The 20,498-nt window shown below is 47.0% G+C and overlaps 1 protein-coding gene, 2 long non-coding RNA genes and 1 pseudogene across 4 annotated transcripts; all 4 read left to right on the top strand.

Moving 5' to 3' along the window:
- Window positions 1–1,394: 1,394 nt before the first annotated feature.
- On the top strand, window positions 1,395–2,748 carry LOC124688991. Its single transcript, XR_006998685.1, has 5 exons — window positions 1,395–1,431; window positions 2,242–2,275; window positions 2,411–2,466; window positions 2,548–2,584; window positions 2,687–2,748. It is a non-coding gene; the product is annotated as an uncharacterized LOC124688991 (long non-coding RNA).
- Window positions 2,749–2,855: 107 nt separating this feature from the next.
- On the top strand, window positions 2,856–12,227 carry LOC124688990. Of its 2 annotated transcripts, none has more exons than XR_006998683.1 (5): window positions 2,856–2,912; window positions 4,125–4,188; window positions 11,082–11,156; window positions 11,749–11,856; window positions 12,016–12,227. It is a non-coding gene; the product is annotated as an uncharacterized LOC124688990 (long non-coding RNA). The 2 variants fall into 2 exon arrangements; XR_006998684.1 differs by lacking the exon at window positions 12,016–12,227 and adding an exon at window positions 11,933–11,970.
- A 168-nt stretch (window positions 12,228–12,395) lies between these two features.
- LOC124688988 (serine/threonine-protein kinase PCRK1-like) lies at window positions 12,396–13,011 on the top strand. Its single transcript, XM_047222598.1, has one exon. It carries the CDS (start codon window positions 12,411–12,413, stop codon window positions 12,894–12,896), a length of 486 nt encoding a protein of 161 aa, XP_047078554.1. The 5' UTR covers window positions 12,396–12,410; the 3' UTR covers window positions 12,897–13,011.
- A 2,243-nt stretch (window positions 13,012–15,254) lies between these two features.
- On the top strand, window positions 15,255–15,779 carry LOC124691075 (annotated as a pseudogene).
- The last annotated feature ends 4,719 nt before the right edge of the window (window positions 15,780–20,498 follow it).

Genomic DNA, 20,498 nt, shown 5'->3' with positions numbered 1-20,498 from the left:
GAACCCATATCGTCGGGTTAGGCCCATAGGCGACGAAAAATACCCCTTAGCGGACGATTTTGAGACGTTGTCTATCAGAACTTTTCTTGTAGTGTCTCGCGCTGGGCGCGACACCACCAGCTCCACCTCACCGACCTCGTAAGCACGGACCTCTGGTTCCCGTCGCTCGTCATGGCGGCGGGGCTCTTGTACTGCCTCCTGCTGCTCGCGGGTTACCTGGCAGCCGAGATCAACAACGGATGCTGCCTATGCCTCGTATGCACTTTCATTTCTTCTTTGGGTACCCATTTCTTTATTTTATTTTATTTACAATTAATTATTTACTTACTTTTTCCCTTGACACGACATGGCACCTACAGTACACCATCCAGGCCATGGCTATGATGCTGCTCGAAGCTTCTCTCGCCGCCCATCTCGCGCTCAACCGCCACTAGATTCATGATCTGCCAGACACGGGTGCAGCACCCCGACGCCCTTCTTCCCCATCTGCAGTATCGCCGCCGCAACAACCACCACCCCTCCGCCGCCGCCACCACTCACCACTCACCACCATCTCCTCCGTCTCGCCGCCGCCGCCAAAAGGGAAAGATGGTCCGCGTACGCATCTTCTGCCATGCCGACCTCCAAGCCCTGCGGAACCGCTCCGATCAGTTCCTGTCTGTAGAGCTCGTCTCTCTAGATTCCGTGAGCATAGCGAGCGACTCGTGTAAACTCCTCCTCAACCTGATTGAGGGGAGGGACTATCCCAACAAGGTCAAGCTGACTGAGCGGAGGTACTGGAAGTGCCGCCAGATGGTTCTCCTCTCGCTGATAGCAGGCGTGGCGCTGGAGCTCCACAAGATCAAGCATGATCTGTATCCCCTCGTTTCTCGGGAGGCCAAGCTGGAAGGGGGCTTCGTGGAACACCTCCTACTCCTCAAGAACTCAGCACTTACGCTCGTACGTCTGGCCAAGGACGCTAAGGAAATAGTCCAAGGACTTGATCAGGAGGTTGTGATCGATGGGCTCTTAGGCTGGTGCCAATGCATCACCCCACTCTCACCCGCCACGTCAGCTTTTATCCTCACTATCACCCTACTCTCACCTCACTCTCACCCCGCGGTGCCAGTGCAGGGGCTATAGTGCCAGCTCTCACTTCTCTCTCCTCCCTACCGTCTCCCTACCGCCTCCCTACCGCCCCCACTAGCGCCGCTATCGCCTCCCTCTCGGCCCGCTCTCGCCCCCAACGCAGGCGTTAGCCGGGCGGGAGCGGGCGCTACCGCCGGGCGCCCGCGCCGTCGCCTGGCGCTAGCCTCTCGCCCCACTCCAGCCTCTCTCTCGCCCCGACGCCGCCGCTACAGCCCTCACTCACGCCTGCGTTGGCACCAGCCTTAGGCAAAGTTAAAAACTTTGGCAAAGTGGTAGAGGATACCGCTGATCTGGTATTGAAAGGTACTCACAACATTGCCTGGCTTCAGAAACGTCTCCCGTCGGTTCTCGATCCGCTCGACCTTCTGTTGTTGACCCCCGTTCAGTTCCCTGATCCTCATAAGTAGACTATCAGCTGTTTCTTGCCAGCTCTGGACTGTTGTGATGAGTATTTTTTAGGGGGCCTGGCAAACAGCTTAAAACTGTAGAGGTAGTTTGCACAGCTCCCAAATGTTGCCATGTTTACTTCTTGGAGTGGCAACACCCTTTATGTTTGGATGATGTTAATGGATTTTAAATAATTTGTATTATGGTGCTGTTTTCTCATTCTGTGCTAGGGTACAATTTGCAATTACTTTCAGTTAGGATGATTCTGTGGAACGTCAGCTCCACAAATATTACGGAATTTTTTTTTACGGAAACACAGTTTTACTGTACAGTCACAGAGGTATTCTCTCTTTTGGGGAAATTAACTCTTAACAAAGATGCAGAGTTCCCTCAACTTTCACCCCAGCTGCGTCATTGAAATTAATTTCGGCCGCCGGATCCTCCCATGGATGGCCATGACAGTATCTTGCTACTGTGCTGTGCCGAGTATATAACCGACCCCTCGTCTCCGTTTAAAAAAAAAATTATGGAGACGAGGCGGTCGGTTATCATTTTAAGTTACATTATTGTTTCCTAAAGTGCCCACATTTCTACTAAAAAATGCTTCCGCAAATATTTCCTAATTTCTCAGCTTAGCCAGATACTTCATAATCATTGTGCAATTATCTTTCATTACCTATAATAGTACCCCTATTTGTACAAAACTCACTTTTCTCCCTCTTGCAGCGAACCTCCAACCGGTCCTCCACATCTAAGCAAGGTGTTGTGCTGATCTCTCCTATGTCTCTTCTTTTTTGTGTATGCTTATGAAAATAGTAGGCTATTAGCTTTAATTTGGTCTTTTGTGAACGAATAATAGATTTGCTGTGAAATCTGATATAATTTGTTGGTTCAGATGTGTCATGGAAGAAGATGAAGTTATAGAGAAGATTAGGCCTTGATGTTCTACAGGTAATTGTTACAGGCTTTCCAGATCTGAACCGTGGTGCAAGCTAGGGGTTGTTAACTTTGTGTGGTTGTGTTATATGGCAGCAAGGTGGTGTGTATTGGATTCAGTGGTGTGAGATATGTGCGTGCTGCCACCTTTGCTTAATAATTTTTTCATCAACCGTATTGCAAGCTAGGGATTGTTGATTTTGTGTGGTTGCATTGTTGTTCTGTTTCTCGGCAGGGTTCTGCTGCTCACCAACCAGTAGAATTTGTTGTTGATTTTCCAGGAGACAACGAGAAGGTTGGTTTGTCTTACGGTTCCTTGCTTTATTTCTGAAAACCTTATAACATCTCACTGCTCCTCCTTTATAGGTCGTAGGGGACTGGGTGGCGGTGCTCCAAGCCAGCATGGGGCTGGGTGGCAGTGTTCCACATCAGTAGAACACTACTTAATTTGTCTTTACAAAGTGAGTACCGGTGACTGTCCCATCAACCCGTGGGGTTATCTTTTGGTACTGACATCGTCTAGGTCTTTGGCTGCTCAGTGTCTCATTGTAAATACTATTGTTGAAACCATCTACCTGCCTTTTGGAGTCGTAAGTGAGACTCATTGGGAGATTGAAATCATGTTTCCCTAGCCACTTTAGATCAGTAGACTGATACTCCCTCCGTTCCTTTCTATAGTGCCTATTGTTTTTTGGCACGGAAATTAGCGCGAGTCATTTTTTCACACAAAAACCCCTAGCGATATCACAGACAAAATAGGAAACTGAAAACAGATCTCAGTATAATGTTACATATTTAGTAAACTTGCATGTGTGTAACCATGTAAGTATTACGTGCTATTGAAATCATGTTTCCCTAGCCATTACTTAGATCTTCCGGTTGCTTAAGACTTATTTATGAGTTTATGATTTCTGATTTCTGATTTCCTACGATCTGGAAAATGCGCTTTTGAATCTATATAATTGGGATCAAATTCATATGGATATAAATATCTTTTAAGTGATCTATAAAAATGGTGACAACCACGGGCAAAAAATTCAAAGAAGCAACAAGCGCCGCGCGGCGAGCCGCGCCGTGCAGAGATGGTGAATTCATTACTATATATTTAGTTGGTGACTAAATATTCTAAACTGTTTCTCATATTTGGGCTCTGCCTTTAAAAGTTTAGATAGTTTGGTTATGCTTCTCTTGGTCAGAAATAGATCAGTTCTCTCTTTTCCAGAATACAAATAAAAACCATGTCCATTGAGGGAGGAGGCCTTTACAAAACAATAGACTATTACGGTTGCTTTATGGGCTCTGTAATATAGTATACCTTATCCCATTTGAGATGTTGGTATTTTGAAAGTATCTACCTGTTCAAAAAAAATAGCATTTATGGCAAACTCGATATTATCACGCTAAAAATTCAAAAGTGTTTCTTGATACTTCCCCTCTGTTATCTTGATACTTCCAATCTTCAGAATATATACTGTATCGAGTGTGTTACCAAATACGAGTGCATTATTGGGGTAAAATAGAGGGATATGTACTTCCATTTTTCATATTGATAACTGATTGAAACACTTTTGGTTCATGCGAGTGCTGCCATGTTTTGTCAATTATTATTTCAGTGCTTACATTACTATTGTACTTGCTCCATTCTTGATTATGACCATCTATTTTACATTCAGTTCTCGGAACTTAAGTATGGGTGACGGCCTGCTTTTCGACATAGAAGAATACCATAAGGAAATGGTAAGCCACCTTTTCTTTAAAATATTCTCCTTTAAGAAAGAAGCAAATTTTCTACGATCATTTGCTTTGGAGGAGCCATTTTCACTATACTGATGGCACTTCTCATATAGATTCCTCTTTCGATTCTTCTTTAAGAGTACATCAGTCCAAGACGACAATTGTTACAAAGTTCAGCTTTAAGTGGTTTCTAAATTCCTTTCAATTTCTGTTGGATAAAATACCATGTACATGGTGCAACATAATATATCATTATGTGCAGCAAAATTGTATGCTTTCCCGATCTGTTTTTCTTTCATACCAAATTGCATGACTAATCTAAAACATGATCGGTTATATATATTTTCTGCACATCAGATTGATTCTATACCAAATGGCTACTACACGTTTGAGTGCTTTTTACCTCATCACATAGTACTACTATTAATTACAAATAGTGAGATTGGCCATGCTCAAGGTTCAATGACTTGATGCGGGTAATTAACTTTTGAGAGCATGTTATCCTATGTTTAAATTTCTTTGAAAGTTGTGCTTCCGCAAGCCCGGGTGTCTTTTCTTGGCATCCTTCTCTCTGTGTTCCTCTCCGATGGATTCATATTATGCTTTATGTGATTTATAGTTGTTTTTTGGCTCTGGCGAGTGTGAGTTATACTAATGACACACTTCATTTATCATGCTAATGGACCTATTGGCTTATTACTCCTGATATTGTTGTCCTAACCTTATCTACGATATCCGGTGCATTTCTTTTAGGACAGCTATTTACATCTATGCAAGGATACATCTCTGAGCACCCGGCTTCTTCTATACCTGTCATTTACGTTAGGACAGCTTCATTAGGATACATACGTTAGGACACTGTCATTATTATTGTCGGAGAGACTGCGTGAATAAGTTCATTAGGCATATGTAGGCATTAATATATGTGCCAAGGCCAACATATGAAATAAGAAACTGAACATTAGACAACCTCAATGAGTGCATTTGCAATTTCATGGAGTTAGGGACTGAATCTGTACACTTTGTTTGAGGGAAATGAGTTAAACTGAAATAATTCAGCTACGAACTGTTATTATCTTCCTTTTGTTTCCCATATTCTTTGCTGGCTTATTTCCCAACTAATGTTTTTAGAAACTACATCCCACTGTTAAACATCATGTATTACAAGAGTTTGTAAGTGCCACGTGTGGGGCTTTTCCACACCTATATAAACACGCACCCCGGCCCAGGAAGAGGGTACGGTTCCAACCCTAGGAAATTCACATGGTATCAGAGCAGCCTCCTCCCATAGCGTAAGAGCGGCCGCCGCTTCCAAAACCCACCCGCCGGTGATCTTCTCGCCGGTGAAGGACCAAAAACTCCATCAAAGAACAGCCAGAAAACTAGACACACATAACCTGCTCCGATCGCCCCTTGCCACCGAGAAGCCCAAGAAAATACTCTGATCTCCGATCGCCTCCTGCCATCGTGAGTTACAAAACCTAGATCGAAAAAAACCCAAAAACCACAAAAACCCTAGCCCGACTGCACGTCCGCCGTCGCCAATCACACCATCATCATGTCGGCGTCAACCTCATCATCGCCGACCGCTGCGGCGGCCGAGTCCGATCGCTGCCCTTGGATCTCCGCCATCGGAGAAGCTCTCTCGGGACAACCACCTTTTACGGAAGACCCGAGGTTTTGCCGGCCTTCCATTGTGCGCGGGCCATGGGCCTCTCGGATGGCACCGATCTGCGCCGCCCGCTACCGAGGAGATAGAAGATACGGGACAAGAACAAGATTGAGGTCCCAAGCCGAGCCTATGCTTGTCCGGTTTGCTCGAGATCAAGCCACGATGAGTTATTTGGTGAAATCTCTAGATCAAGATCTCTTGGCTCGGATGATTGGATCGAAACACTCGCATCGAGATATGGTCAACAATTCGAGTCTTTTCGCTTCACAATCTCGAGCTCGTGTGAATTTTCTGCGTGGTGCGTTGATCAACACGAAGAAGCGAGGATATGACAGCTCGGAAATATATTGCCACCATGCAGGGGTTTGTTCAAGAACTAGCAACTGCTTGGAAAACGATGGATCAAGATGAACTAAAGGGTTACATCCTTGGCGGTACGGATGATGATCGCTACACACCGTTTGTTACTTCGATCAATGCCAATCCTACCACCACCTGTGTTGATATGTGCTCACGGCTTCGGGCGTTTGATGATCGCCAAACCTCTATGTCTCAATCCGGCCGGAGTAACACCGTTTTTCGGAGTAGTGCTAATGCTGCTACACGTGGTGGTGGCGATACCACTCGGCGCCGTGACAACAGTCAACCTCCTCGCCGGGATGATTATCCTCGACGTGATGAACGCGATGGCTATCGTCGGGATGACAGATTTGGCGGTGGTGGCAATTACCGCCGTGATGACAGAGACCGAAGGGATGATAGACAATATCGAGATCGTCGTGATGATAGAGGATATAACCGCCGTGATGATAGAGATGGGCAGCGTCGTGATGGAGGTGGCCGTGGTGGTGGTCGTGGCCGTGGCCGTGGACGGACGCCTACTCGCTTTGTCGACACTACCTGTCAGATCTGCACCAAATATGGTCACCCTGCACGCGACTGCTGGTGGCGCTATTCTGATCGTGATGATGAAGATGAAGATCGATCTCGCAATGAGAAGGGTGCATATGGAGTGGACACTAATTGGTATATGGATACCGGCGCCACCGATCATATCACGGGACGGTTGAACAAGCTTCATACTCATGATGACTACAAGGGCCGCGATCAAGTCCACAATGCAAGTGGCACGGGTATGGCAATACAGACATATTGGTCATTCAACATTACATACTCCTCATAGTTCTTTGCATCCGAATAATATTCTTCATGTTCCTTGTGCCACTAAAAATCTGTTGTCAGCTCATAAAATTACCCTAGACAATAATGCCTTTGTTGAAATTCACCCATTTTTCTTTTTGATCAAGGATCAGGCCACCAAGAAAATTCTGTTTAAAGGTCCCTGTCATGACGGCCTCTATCCTCTAGTGCCTATCTCCAGCTTGGCCGACCCCCACAAGCACGCCTTCATCACCATCAAGCCGTCTTCATCCACATGGCATCGTCGTCTAGGGCATCCATCATCATTTATTGTTCAACAAGTTCTTAGGAAAAACAATCTAGCTTATTTGCCAGAAATAAATTCGTATGTGTGTGATCCTTGCCAACAAGCCAAAAGTCATCAATTGCCATATCCCACCTCTACTAGTGTTTCCACTGTTCCATTGGAACAAGTGTTCTCTGATGTTTGGGGTCCTGCTTCCGCCTCTGTTGGAAAACATCAGTACTATGTAAGCTTTATTGATGATTATAGTAAATTTACATGGATCTATTTGCTGAAAAAGAGATGTGATGTTTATCAAGTTTTCCTTAACTTCCAGCAACTTGTTGAACGCAAATTCAATAGAAAGATAGTCACTATGCAGACTGATTGGGGTGGTGAATATGAAAAACTCCATGGTTTCTTTCAAAAAGTGGGTATTACTCATCATGTATCATGTCCACATGCTCACCAACAAAATGGGTCAGCTGAACGCAAGCATAGACATATTGTAGAAGTTGGTCTTGCTCTACTAGCAAATGCTTCTATGCCTCTCAAGTTACGGGATGAAGCTTTTCTTCTTGCCACTTTTCTCATAAATTTGCTACCCACCAAAGTTCTTAATCTTGTGTCTCTACGTCGAAAAACTACTTGGTGCAAAACCAAACTATGATGCTCTTCGTGTTTTTGGTTGTGCCTGTTGGCCCAACCTTCGCCCATACAATAAACACAAACTATCCTTTCGGTCCAAACAATGTGTTTTTCTTGGCTATAGTCCTCTTCACAAGGGTGTCAAGTGTCTTGATGTTTCCACTGGTCGCATTTATATCTCCCGTGATGTAGTGTTTGATGAGAACATTTTTCCGTTCAAATCTCTTCGTCCAAATGCCGGTGCACAACTTAGAGCTGAACATCTTTTGTTTTCTGACACCTCGCCATCATTGCATGAACATGAGGGAGTAATTGTTGATGATCATTTGCCTATTGTACACATTATCGATGCTCTTCAAGTATCCGGAGATATTGCGAAAATGCGGGTTCTAATTCCGAAGCTCTGGTGAAAATTCTGCTCAAATTGACTCACAAATGATGAATTTATGTGCAAATCCTGGTAGCACACATCCTCGTACTGATTCTCTGTCCCGGACGATCCGTCTTGGATCCGCAGCCCAGTTCCTCGTCCGGCGCGTACGCCTCCCGGCTTATCATTGCCTGCCACGTCGCCGGCCGAAGCTACCGGGGCGAGGGACAGCGCACATGTGCTGCGGATGCGCCTGGCGCGCACGTGTCTCCCGCGTGTGGGAACACTGCTCCCGACAGTGTCAGCGCTGCACCCGACAGCGCCCAGGAATCTTCGCCAGGGACTACCTCGACCTCTCCTGGCTCGCCACCTGTACATGCAGATTACCCAGTTGAACCGAGACAATGACGCTCGAAAACAATGCTGCCGACCATCATGATGATTCGATGGAAATTCTCCTGCTTGTTTCGTTGCTTCTAATTCCGACTCGATGGCGATTCTTCGCCTGATCCTACACTCGAACCACCACGGCCTCGCACTAGACTTCAAGGTGGCATTCGCAAACCTCGTACATATACCGATGGCACTATTCGGTATGGCATGTTTACTTCTACGAGTGAGCTCGATAATTTGGCGGAGGCACTTGGGGATGACGAGATGGAGGCAAGCGATGAATGAAGAACATACGACATTAATGCGAGAACAAAACCTGGCACTTGGTACCTCCTAACTCCACTAAGAATCTCATTGATTGCAAGTGGGTTTATAGAATTAAGAGGCATGCGGATGGTACGGTTGAGCGGTACAAGGCTCGTTTGGTTGCAAAAGGGTTTAAACGAGAGATATGGTCTTGATTATGAAGATACCTTTAGTCCCGTTGTTAAGGCGACAACGAGTTCGTCTTGTTCTTTCCGTTGCGGTGTCTAGGGGATGGAGTCTTCGACGACTAGATGTTAAGAACGCGTTTCTTCATGGCGTTCGGAGGAGGAAGTCTATATGAAACAACCCCACGGGTATGAAGATTCTCGCTTTCCGCATTATATCCGCAAACTTGATAAATCTCTTTATGGTTTAAAACAAGCTCCACGAGCTCTGGTATTCTCGCTTGAGCTCCAAATTACAAGAACTTGGATTCATAGCATCAAAGGCGGACACTTCGCTTTTTCTATTCGGAAGATCAGATGTCACTATGTTTATTCTTGTTTATGTTGATGATATCATTGTGGCAAGCTCATCCGATGCGGCGACCAATGCTCTCCTAAGGACGTTGGCTCATGATTTTGCATTAAAGGATCTTGGTGATTTGCACTTCTTCCTGGGCATTGAGGTCAAGAGGAGTTCTAATGGTGTTGTCTTAACACAAGAGAAATATGCAATGGATCTACTCAAGAAAGTCGGTATGCTACGGTGTACTATTTGCACTACGCCTTTGTCGATTCTGAGAGAAATTGACTTTGACCGATGGAGAACCACTTGGTACGAGAGGATAGTACTAATTACAGAAGTATAGTTGGAGCATTGCGGTACTTGACATTAACAAGACCGGATTTGGCTTTCTCGGTGAACAAAGTATGCCGGTATCTTCATGCTCCTACTACTATGCATTGGACAGACGGTGAAACGCATATTGAGATATATTCGAGGTACATCGAAAGTTGGACTCACTTTTCGGAGATCTAGATCTTCTCTTCGAGTGCTTTCTCGGATGCGGTACGGGCGAGGATGTCTTGATGATAGACGATCTACTTGGTGGATTTGCTATTTTCTTTGGTCCAAATTTGATATCATGGAGTGCTCGAAAACAAGCTACCGTGTCAAGATCAAGTATCGAGGCGGAATATAAGGCTATAGCAAATGCAACAACTGAGTTGATTTGGGTAGAAGCCTTGGCTCGTGAATTGGGAGTCACATTCTTTCGGAGACCGAGTCCTCTGGTGTGACAATCTTGGTGCTACTTATTTATCTGCAAATCCAATCTTTCATGCCAGGACCAAACATATAGAGATAGACTATCATTTTGTTCGTGAGAGAGTTAGTAGTAAACTTCTTGACATAAAGTTTATTTCCACTAAGGATCAGGTGGCTGATGGTTTTACTAAAGCTTTAGCTGTTAAAAGTTTAGATGAGTTTAAGCGTAATCTCAACCTCTCTCGAGGTTTAGATTAAGGGAGGGTGTTAAACATCATGTATTACAAGAGTTTGTAAGTGCCACGTGTGGGGCTTTTCCACACCTATATAAACACGCACCCCGGCCCAGGAAGAGGGTACGGTTCCAACCCTAGGAAATTCACACCCACTTCACTGTGCTCATATCGACAGCCTACCGGGAAAAGCATGTGATCTTTAATTTCATTTACATTATTTGAAAGGGGTGCTTTTAACAGCCCTACCTTGAGCTTGAAATCCTCCTATTTGTGTCTGCAGTCATGGTGAAGTTTTAGAGCTTATATACTTTATTTAATGTTTCTCTAATTATGCTCGTGCTTGCTTGCCATTTTTTATCTTACCATTCTAATCCATGTGTATGTTCTGTTGGATCGTCACTATCACAATATGTCGTGTTCCTTTTTGCACTGCAGTTTGATCGTGCTATTAGATAATTCCATATGCTAGGATTTTGTCTAGAACACTATCTCTGGTTTTAAAAAGAAAGTGTTGTGAAAAGCCGTTTTCTTGAGTGCTATTAGTTATAGCCATTGCTTGCAGATTTTCTATATTTTTCATTTGGTGAGTTCATGTAAAGATTTTCTCATAGTTTCTTGGTCCGAATTCACATGTTTCAGCTGTGCATACCTCGACTGCTCTTCCTTTGGGTCGCCTGTTCTCTGTATGTGTTTGGTCCAACATATAACTAAGAGGTACACCCCTTATTTTTCATTGATGTACTGTTAGATGTCCTTTGAGGTTCTGTATCTCTTGGTACAGGTGTATGTATTGCCCTGTGCTGTCAATGCGCTTGGTAGTCGGTGAATCAACCACATGTAGTAATCCTTAAAGAGAATCTAAGACATTTGTGAAATTATAGAAGACTGCTGCTTCCCTGTTAGTTTGTAGGGCGGTCGATTTACTTGAATTTGTGTTTCTCAAAATTTGCTTCTAAAAGAGTAATCTACAATATTCATTGTCAAAGAAAAAAATGTCTACTCAGGTTGCTACTGTGTGAATACAAATTCTTAGTATACACATGTTTTTTTTTTAACAGGACATGTCGGCTTTGTAGTTCTGTATAGCAACAATAGATGGTGCTATCTATTTTTCAGGTTTCTAATCAACTCGGTCTGCCTCAGAATTAAGCTAAAGCTAAATTTCTGGACATAATGCATCAGCCATAGCCCATAGGTAGCTATTTTTTTACACTAGGTTTGACATTTGGAGCTTGAATAAATACATGTGTTGCTTTTAGCATAGTTTTTTAAATTTAGTGTTTCCTCCCTATGCATATTTCAGCAGTGCGTACCTCGACTAAGAGCCGTCTACCCATGCTGGTGGAGGTGGTGGTCTAGCGAAGAAAGCTAGAAACTAAGTTACCCTGCGCCTGCAGAGATGCTACTCCTTAAGGTCCGACCAAACCATACCTATTGTTAAATGAGTACACATAGCTACCCTTGATTAATTCTGAACTTTTTTACTGCAGATCAGACTTATTTTGCCTATCCATCGTCTAATTCCATGGACTCAAAAACCTGTCCTCAGTGATATTTTTGTTCCGTCGTCCAGGTCTCTGTTGCCGAATGTCTCATTGTTGATGTATATTGAGACCAGCTACCTCTGCCTTTTAGAATCGGTGTTGGTTACACAAAACTCATCAGGTTATTGACGCGTGTTTCCAAACTGATCGAAACTTATGTATTTAGTACTATTTACATGTGATCAAAACTTATGTATTGAATGCGGTGTGAATTTCTATATTGCTTCCCATGTGTGCTTCAGCATTGGTTATTCGTTTGATCTTCCTGTTTAAGATTTTATTGTACGATGTTATGACTTGATTTCATAATATGCGAAAAATATGCCTTCAAATTTATACCCGTGATCAAATAAGTATGGATAAACTATCCTTTTAATAATCTGTATAAATTGTTGGGACTCTAGGATATGCAGCGCCAGAGTACATGCAAACTGGGCGCCTCACTGCAAAAAGTGACATATGGGGATATTGTGTGCTGCTCTATGAGCTCATCACGGGTCGCCGTCCCATTGACAGGAACCGCCCAAAGGGCGAGCAGAAGCTCCTGGATTGGGTGAAACCATACATATCTGACGTCAAACGGTTCCCCATCATTGTAGACCCACGGCTGGAGGGACACTACAACCTCAAGTCCATGACAAAGTTGGCAGGCGTGGCAAACCGCTGTCTACTCCGTATACCAAAATCACGCCCAAAGATGAGTGAGGTGTATGAGATGGTTCTGAAGATTGTGGACAGCGTTGAGAGCGGACCGCCGCAGCCTCCTCTACACTACCATGGCTTGGTTTCTGAACCGGGTGCAAAGCGGACGAAGAAAGGATCGTTGAAGAGAAGGTTCCACGAATTCAAATTCGGTTCCCGCCTGATCGTATGGCGGGGCTGGAAGCCTGAGGTTATAAAGACCTGTTGACGAGGTAGTATGTGGTCCCTGTCTGTAAAGTATAGCTGTTCATACGGGTGCACAGTTGAGTTGTGGCGTCGTTTCCTGTAGTTTTCTGTGTAATAGATCTGATTTCGTGTGCATGACCATCTGAGGTTCGAGCGAAGATGGTAATCAGTAGGCCCCTAGTGTTTTTGGTGCAGTTTCAGCCATTGCATGCCCCATACTCTTCTCTGAACCAAGTCTTTGGTGCAACCTGCGTGGCTAGCTCCCTCCACTTACTTACTACTCTTCCTAGTGCCCAGCTCAATTTCAGTCGGCGCGAGTCCGCTCCCTGTTTGTTGAGGTAAAAGGTTTCTTTCACATCACCAGCTTAGGTTCCCCTGTCCTGTCCACCACCACCCTAGTGCTTAGGTTGATTTCAGTCAGCGTGATCCCTGTTTATTGCGGCAAAAGGTTCTTTTTTTACACTAGGAGTTTAGATTCGGTATCCATTTATGGGGAGTTCTTTCTCCACTAACCGTGCAATTACGAGTAGTAGCACAATTACGCAAGCTGTGCTGTATTACTATGACAATTCGCCACCCCCAAACTGAATCCAAAAAATATTGCCTTCACACGACGAGGAGTTCACTGCTAGGGAGTTCTGAATTCGGTGCCTGCCCTTACTAGCTTACGCCGTCGTCGGACCACGCTGGCCGGTCGTTCGCCGCACCCTGCACCTCCACTTGCTTACTACGCTGTCCACCGCTACAACTCTGAACTCTCTTGCCTAGTGCTCTGGTTAGTTTCAGTCAGCGTGCGTGCCCTGTTTGTTGTGGTAAAGGGTTTCTTTCACATCACCGGTTTTGATTCCCCTGTCCACCACTAGGAGTTTAGATTCGTCAAACAACTTGCCATTTATGGGGAGCTCTTTCTCCACTAATGTTGCAATTATACGAGTACAATTACGCAAGCTGTGCTGACAGTAACTACCAATATTCAGACAATTCGCCATCCCCAAACTGAATCTTAGAAGTACTGCCTTGACACGACAAGGAGTTTATGGCTAGGAAGCTCAGAATTTGGTGCCTGTCCTTACTCGCAACAAAAACTTGTTGCACCTGAACCTGAATTCAGAACTCTTCTGCCCGGTACAATCTTGCCTTGTGTTTAGGTTAACTTTCAGTCAGCACGCTAGCGTGAAGCCTGTGTTTACACCAGGACTGTAGGTAGCATGTTGTCATGTACTTGTCATTTATGGGATTTTTTTCGAGTCCTTCAAGCTCACACTTTTCTACACCGCCTTCTACCGAACCTGACTTCATAACTCGTGCTGCTCCTTCTTGGTCCAATCTTGTGAATTGTGTTTATATATTTGTAACATTTGAAGGAAGTGCGGAATATGGAGGCGCACTACTCAATGGTTTCCTGATCACGGTGGCTGGGGCGCCTACGTGTGCGTTCCGTTCACAAGAAATAATAGGCATATCTCTCACCTATCCTGGATGTTTTTAACGTGAATACTAGAAAGAGTCCATGTTCCACGCACAAAAACAAAGAGTCCACATTAAATTTGGAAAGCAGCCATGCATGAGATTTACTTTCGGCCACTAATTAATTGTCCACAACATCACACATTCTGTTGGTAGCCTGCAACTCCAGTTACATACTACTCTGTCCACCCCTACAACCCTCGTGCCTAGTGCTCATGTTAATTTAAGTCAGTGTAAATCATTCCCCTGTTTTTCGCGGTAAAATGTTTCTTTCACAATGCCAATTTAGATTCCCCTGTCCACCACTACAATCCTCGTGCCTAGTGCTCATGTTAATTTAAGTCGGTGTAAATCATTCCCCTGTTTTTTGCGGTAAAAGGTTTCTTTCACATCGCCAGTTTAGATTCTCCTGCCCACCACCACAAGTTTCTTGCCTAGTGCTTATGTTAATTTCAGTCAGCGTGATCCCTGTTTGTTGCAGTAAAAGGTTGCTTTTTCACGTCAGGAGTTTAGATTCGTTATGCTACTTGCCATTTATAGGGAGTGTGTCTCTCTCCGTCGGTCTGGTTTGGTGCGGTGCATTTGCATTTGCATGGAAAGGTGAGGAGGATCAACGGCCTTGGATTTGGACGGCGGCGCTGGCGCAACATCCCAATCCCATGCATCGAGGGAGGAGCGTCATTCCTCCTGGGCTGGGCTCAATTGTTTATGGGCCGGGCCGCGCTACCAAGGAGTGAGTCAAGTCAACGCATCCATCCATCCATCATCCCGATTCGATTCCAATCATCTCATCTCATCTTCCCTCATCTCATCCGCGTTGCGTTGCTTGCTTCACAGCCACTGTAATCCCATCCAAACCAAACAAGAGAGAGATCAAGATCTAGATCTGCTGCTGATTGGGGAATCAGACTCGATGGTGCGTCGCCGGAGCAGAGATCCATCGCTGAGCCTGGGCTGGCCCGCGTGCTGCCTCGGCTTCCTGCTCAAGCTGCTAGCCTTCCTCCAGGCCTTCGCCGCCGTCTCCGCCCTCATCTACGCCGCATGGATCCTCTCGCGCTGGGCGCGACACCACCAGCTCCACCTCACCGACCTCGTAAGCACGGACCTCTGGTTCCCGTCGCTCGTCATGGCGGCGGGGCTCTTGTACTGCCTCCTGCTGCTCGCGGGTTACCTGGCAGCCGAGATCAACAACGGATGCTGCCTATGCCTCGTATGCACTTTCATTTCTTCTTTGGGTACCCATTTCTTTATTTTATTTACAATTAATTATTTACTTACTTTTCCCCTCGACACGACATGGCACCGACAGTACACCATCCCGGCCATGGCTATGATGCTGCTCGAAGCTTCTCTCGCCACCCATCTCGCGCTCAACCGCCACTAGATTCATGACCTGCCAGACACGGGCGGAGCCCAGTGGAGCAACGACAAACTATAACTCATCCGGCTGCAAAGATCAGGTCAGCAGCGGCAAGACTACAGCTGGCCTGGTCATCTACTCCTACACGTACTCCTACGCTTGGACACTAGCAGAACTACTATAGCTGGTCTGCAACATGCATGTTGATATGTGCAATTGTGGGATGAAATTTCTAGTCCTTTCTTTTATTTTTGTAGTGGAAGACCTAATCTGCCTTAAATTTTTTTTTTTTTGAATGCCCCTCATCTGGGTACAGCTGTAGTATCTGCTCATGTACAACTCACACCAACCCTACACACGCACACCACACACTCACACCACCCGTGCACAAGCAAACCTACAACTACACTCAGATAACTAGATTGCGTCCTTGGCGAGATCACCAGGTCCATCTATGAATCTGTAGACGACGGGCACGTCGTACTCCCTTTGTGGCTCCACGCGAGAGAGGCAGCTGACTATCGTGGCCGAGCGAGGCTCGAACCCACGACCGGCAGTCTCCACACCCGGAGACCTGCCAACCGAATTAAGAGCATCTTCAGCCGTTTGGGCTCTCCATGTCCAAATCCGGCGATATTGTCATCCGGATTGGACGAAAATTTAGCCTGGGGAGGTCCATCTTCCTAGCCGCGAGCTCATGATGGATGTAACGAACTTCGGCGAATTCAGTCAAAATTGACGAGTTCGTTCAAACATAAGCGAATTTTAATGATATTTAACATAAAGAGGCGAGTTCGTGCATAAATAGGCCGAATTCGTACATATATTTGAATTCGGCAATTGGCAAACTAAACTTAAACTAAATAGCGGCCTACTACATGCCGAAATGGCGGTAGAAATACGTGTAGTCGCCGCCGCCGTCGTCGTCGCTCGAGCCGGCGTTGTCCTGGGGCGGCGGCGGCGGAGCCTCGTACTCGGCGGCTCGGTGCCCCGGCCGCGCGTCGCCGGTGCGTGGCGGCGACGGAAGGTACATGTCGTCGTCGCTGCTCTCCTCGAGCTTCACCACCTCCCTGGGCGCGGCGTTCCTAGCGGCGGATGGTGCGGCGGCGCGAGCGGCGAGTTGACGCGCCCAGGCCAGATCCAGCAGCCGCCGCTGCTGCTCCGCCTCCTCTCGCTCCCAGACGCGCCTGGACCAGTCCAGTGCGGCATCGTCCGCGCGCTTCTCCTCCTCCATGTCCTTCAGCGACCTGGCGATCGCCTCCGCCATCGCGGCGTCCTCCGCGCGCTTCGCCTCCTCCTCGGCGAGCTGGTTTGCGGTGGCCTCTTTCTTCGTCTTCTTCCGGCCGCTCTGCGGAGCGGAAGGCTGGTCGCGGATGACGAGGGCGCCGCTGCTGCGCCCTCTGGTCGGCGGTGGCGACGCCGGTTCCTTCTTGACGGTGGCCGGCATCGTCCCACCGGACCTGGACGCCGGCCGCGAGCCAGACGAGGAGGAGGATGACACCATCCTCCTCGGCATCCATGAACTACCGTGTCGGCGCGACGCGGTAGGCGCCACCGGCGGCGGCATCCCCAGGACGGGGGAGTTCCCGGCCTCGATGTGCGCGAGCACATTTGCGAGGGTGCGCTCAGGCGCGCTCCACCATCGGCGGCGGCCGGCGGCGTTATTCCTTGCCGGAGGAGGAGGAGGGCCGTCGTACGCCCGGATTTCGCGTTCATACCTGCGCCGGAAGAACGCGATCCACGATTCGTGGTTGTCGGGGAAGAAACGCGGATCCGCGCGCTGCTCGTCACTGAGAGTGGCGAGCACCTCGTTGATCTCCGTTTCGAGTGTGCCCCCCCCCCCGTTGGCGGCGGCGGGATCGGCACGCCGCCTGCGCTCAGCCTCCATCCCCCCGGTGCGCGGAAGTCCGGCGGCGCCGGGTAGCCCGCCGCGTGGAGGAGCCGTCCCTCCCATTGGTGGAGAGAGCGGCGGCCGAAGCCGTTCTTGGCCGCACCGTCGTTCGCCATTGCTACCTCTTCGAGTTCGGGGGAAGATTTGGTGGAATGCGAGAGAGAGGAGAGGTGAATGCGGGGCAGACGCGGTAGTTCGGCGATAAATAGAGGTAGGCGCGCGTAATACCGAGGCGACGGCATTAACTCGCCGCGTGGAAGTGTTATCACCAGAATTTGACCGGATCGAAGGTGGGCCGCGATTGGAGATGGGCTTGAAGAATATACATAGAAGAAATACATGAATCGGCCTTCTATACCAAGTTTGGGCTAGTTTGCCCGTGTATCTGTAACATAGTAGGATACGTGTCGTTTAGAAGTTAGAGTTTAACCCGTGCACGGTTAGGTGCACGCCTAAATTAGAAAGTCCCCCGGACTATAAATATGTATCTAGGGTTTATGAAATAAACAACAATCACGTTCACCACAAACCTATCTCGGCGCATCGCCAACTCCCCCGTCTCGAGGGTTTCTTCCGGGTAAGCACCATGCTGCCTAGATCGCATCTTGCGATCTAGGCAGCACACGTTTATTCGTCATACATGCGTTGCTCGTACTGAAGCCTTTTTGATGGCGAGCAACGTAGTTATCATAGATGTTTTAGGGTTAGCATTGTTCATCATATCATATGCTATCGTCGTGCAACCCTTAGACATCTAGCCGCCCTTACACCTATCTTGGGTGTAAGGGCGGCACCCCGCTTGATCATTATCTAGTAGATCCGATCCGTTATGATTGCTCCTTGTTCTTCAATGATTAGTTTAATATCTGCATTGTTAGGCCTTACAAACGGGTCGAAGGATCCAGTGGCGCGTAGGGTGTAGTTTGCCAGCCCTAGACAGGATGTTCCGAGGATCAACTTCGTGTTGGTTTTTAGGCCTTGTCTAGGGTCGGTTTACGATCGCCGTGCGTGGCCGCCAGGCTCGATCACGAGTAGGATGTTCCGATTTGTAGGATAACGTTGCATAGAAAACAAAAAATTTCCTGCCGCGAACACGCAATCCAAGCCAAGATGCAATCTAGAAGACGGTAGCAACGAGGGGGTATCGAGTCTCACCCTTGAAGAGATTCCAAAGCCTACAAGATGAGGCTCTTGTTGCTGCGGTAGACGTTCACTTGCCGCTTGCAAAAGCGCGTAGAAGATCTTGATCACGATCGGTTCCGGCGCCACGAACGGGCAGCACCTCCGTACTCGGTCACACGTTCGGTTGTTGATGAAGACGACGTCCACCTCCCCGTTCCGGCGGGCAGCGGAAGTAGTAGCTCCTCTTGAATCCGACGAGCACGACGGTGTGGTGTCGGTGGCGGTGGAGAACTCCGGCGGAGCTTCGCTAAAGCTACGCGGGAGATATGGAGGAGAGGGGGCGACTAGGGTTTGGGAGGGGGTGGCCGGCCTCAAGGGGGTGCGGCCAACTTGTGGCTTTGGTGTGGCCGGCCCCCTCCCCTATGCCCCTCATTATATAGGTGGAACCCCAAGTGTTGGTATCCAAGTCTTCGAATAAGACCCGAATCAAAAACCTTCCATAAGGAGGAGAAACCTAGCCAAGCTAGGACTCCCACCAAAGGTGGGAGTTCCACCTTCCATATGGGGGGGTGGCCGGCCCCCTAAGGGGGAGTCCACTTGGGACTCCTCCCCCACTAGGGTTGGCCGGCCATGGAGGTGGAGTCCCATGTGGACTCCACCTTCCTTGGTGGTTTCTTCCGGACTTTTCTAGAACCTTCTAGAACCTTCCATAGAACCTTCCGCGACATTTTAATTCACATAAAATGACATCCTATATATGAATCTTATTCTCCGGACCATTCCGGAACTCCTCGTGATGTCCGGGATCTCATCCGGGACTCCGAACAAATATTCGAACTCCATTCCATATTCAAGTACTACCATTTTAACATCCAACTTTAAGTGTGTCACCCTACGGTTCGTGAACTATGCGGACATGGTTGAGTACTCACTCCGACCAATAACCAAAAGCGGGATCTGGAGATCCATAATGGCTCCCACATATTCAACGATGACTTTAGTGATCGAATGAACCATTCACATACGATACCAATTCCCTTTGTCACGCGATATTTTACTTGTCCGAGGTTTGATCTTCGGTATCACTCTATACCTTGTTCAACCTCGTCTCCCGACAAGTACTCTTTACTCGTACCATGGTATGTGGTCTCTTATGAACTTATTCATATGCTTGCAAGACATCGGACGACATTCCACCGAGAGGGCCCGGAGCATATCTATCCGTCATCGGGATGGACAAATCCCATTGTTGATCCATATGCCTCAACTCATACTTTCCGGATACTTAATCCCACCTTTATAACCACCCATTTACGCAGTGGCGTTTGATGTAATCAAAGTACCTTTCCGGTATAAGTGATTTACATGATCTCATGGTCATAAGGACTACTAGGTAACTATGTATTGAAAGCTTATAGCAAATAACTCAATGACGTGATCTTATGCTATGCTTAATTGGGTGTGTCCATTACATCATTCATACAATGATATAACCTTGTTATTAATAACATCCAATGTTCATGATTATGAAACTAATCATCCATTAATCAACAAGCTAGTTTAAGAGGCATACTAGGGACTTCTTTGTTGTCTACATATCACACATGTACTAATGTTTCGGTTAATACAATTATAGCATGATATATAAACATTTATCATAAACACAAAGATATAAATAATAACCACTTTATTATTGCCTCTAGGGCATATCTCCTTCGATCTCCCACTTGCACTAGAGTCAATAATCTAGTTTACATTTGTAAAGATATAACACCTTGGCCTTC

The sequence above is a fragment of the Lolium rigidum genome, chromosome 2 (genome assembly GCF_022539505.1).
Source record: "Lolium rigidum isolate FL_2022 chromosome 2, APGP_CSIRO_Lrig_0.1, whole genome shotgun sequence".
NCBI lineage: Eukaryota > Viridiplantae > Streptophyta > Magnoliopsida > Poales > Poaceae > Lolium > Lolium rigidum.
This window is presented reverse-complemented; position numbering and strand designations above follow the sequence as displayed.

Excerpts from the sequence above, each read along its gene's own strand:
- LOC124688988 (XM_047222598.1), top strand. The coding sequence starts at position 12,411 with ATGCAAACTGGGCGCCTCACTGCAAAAAGTGACATATGGGGATATTGT.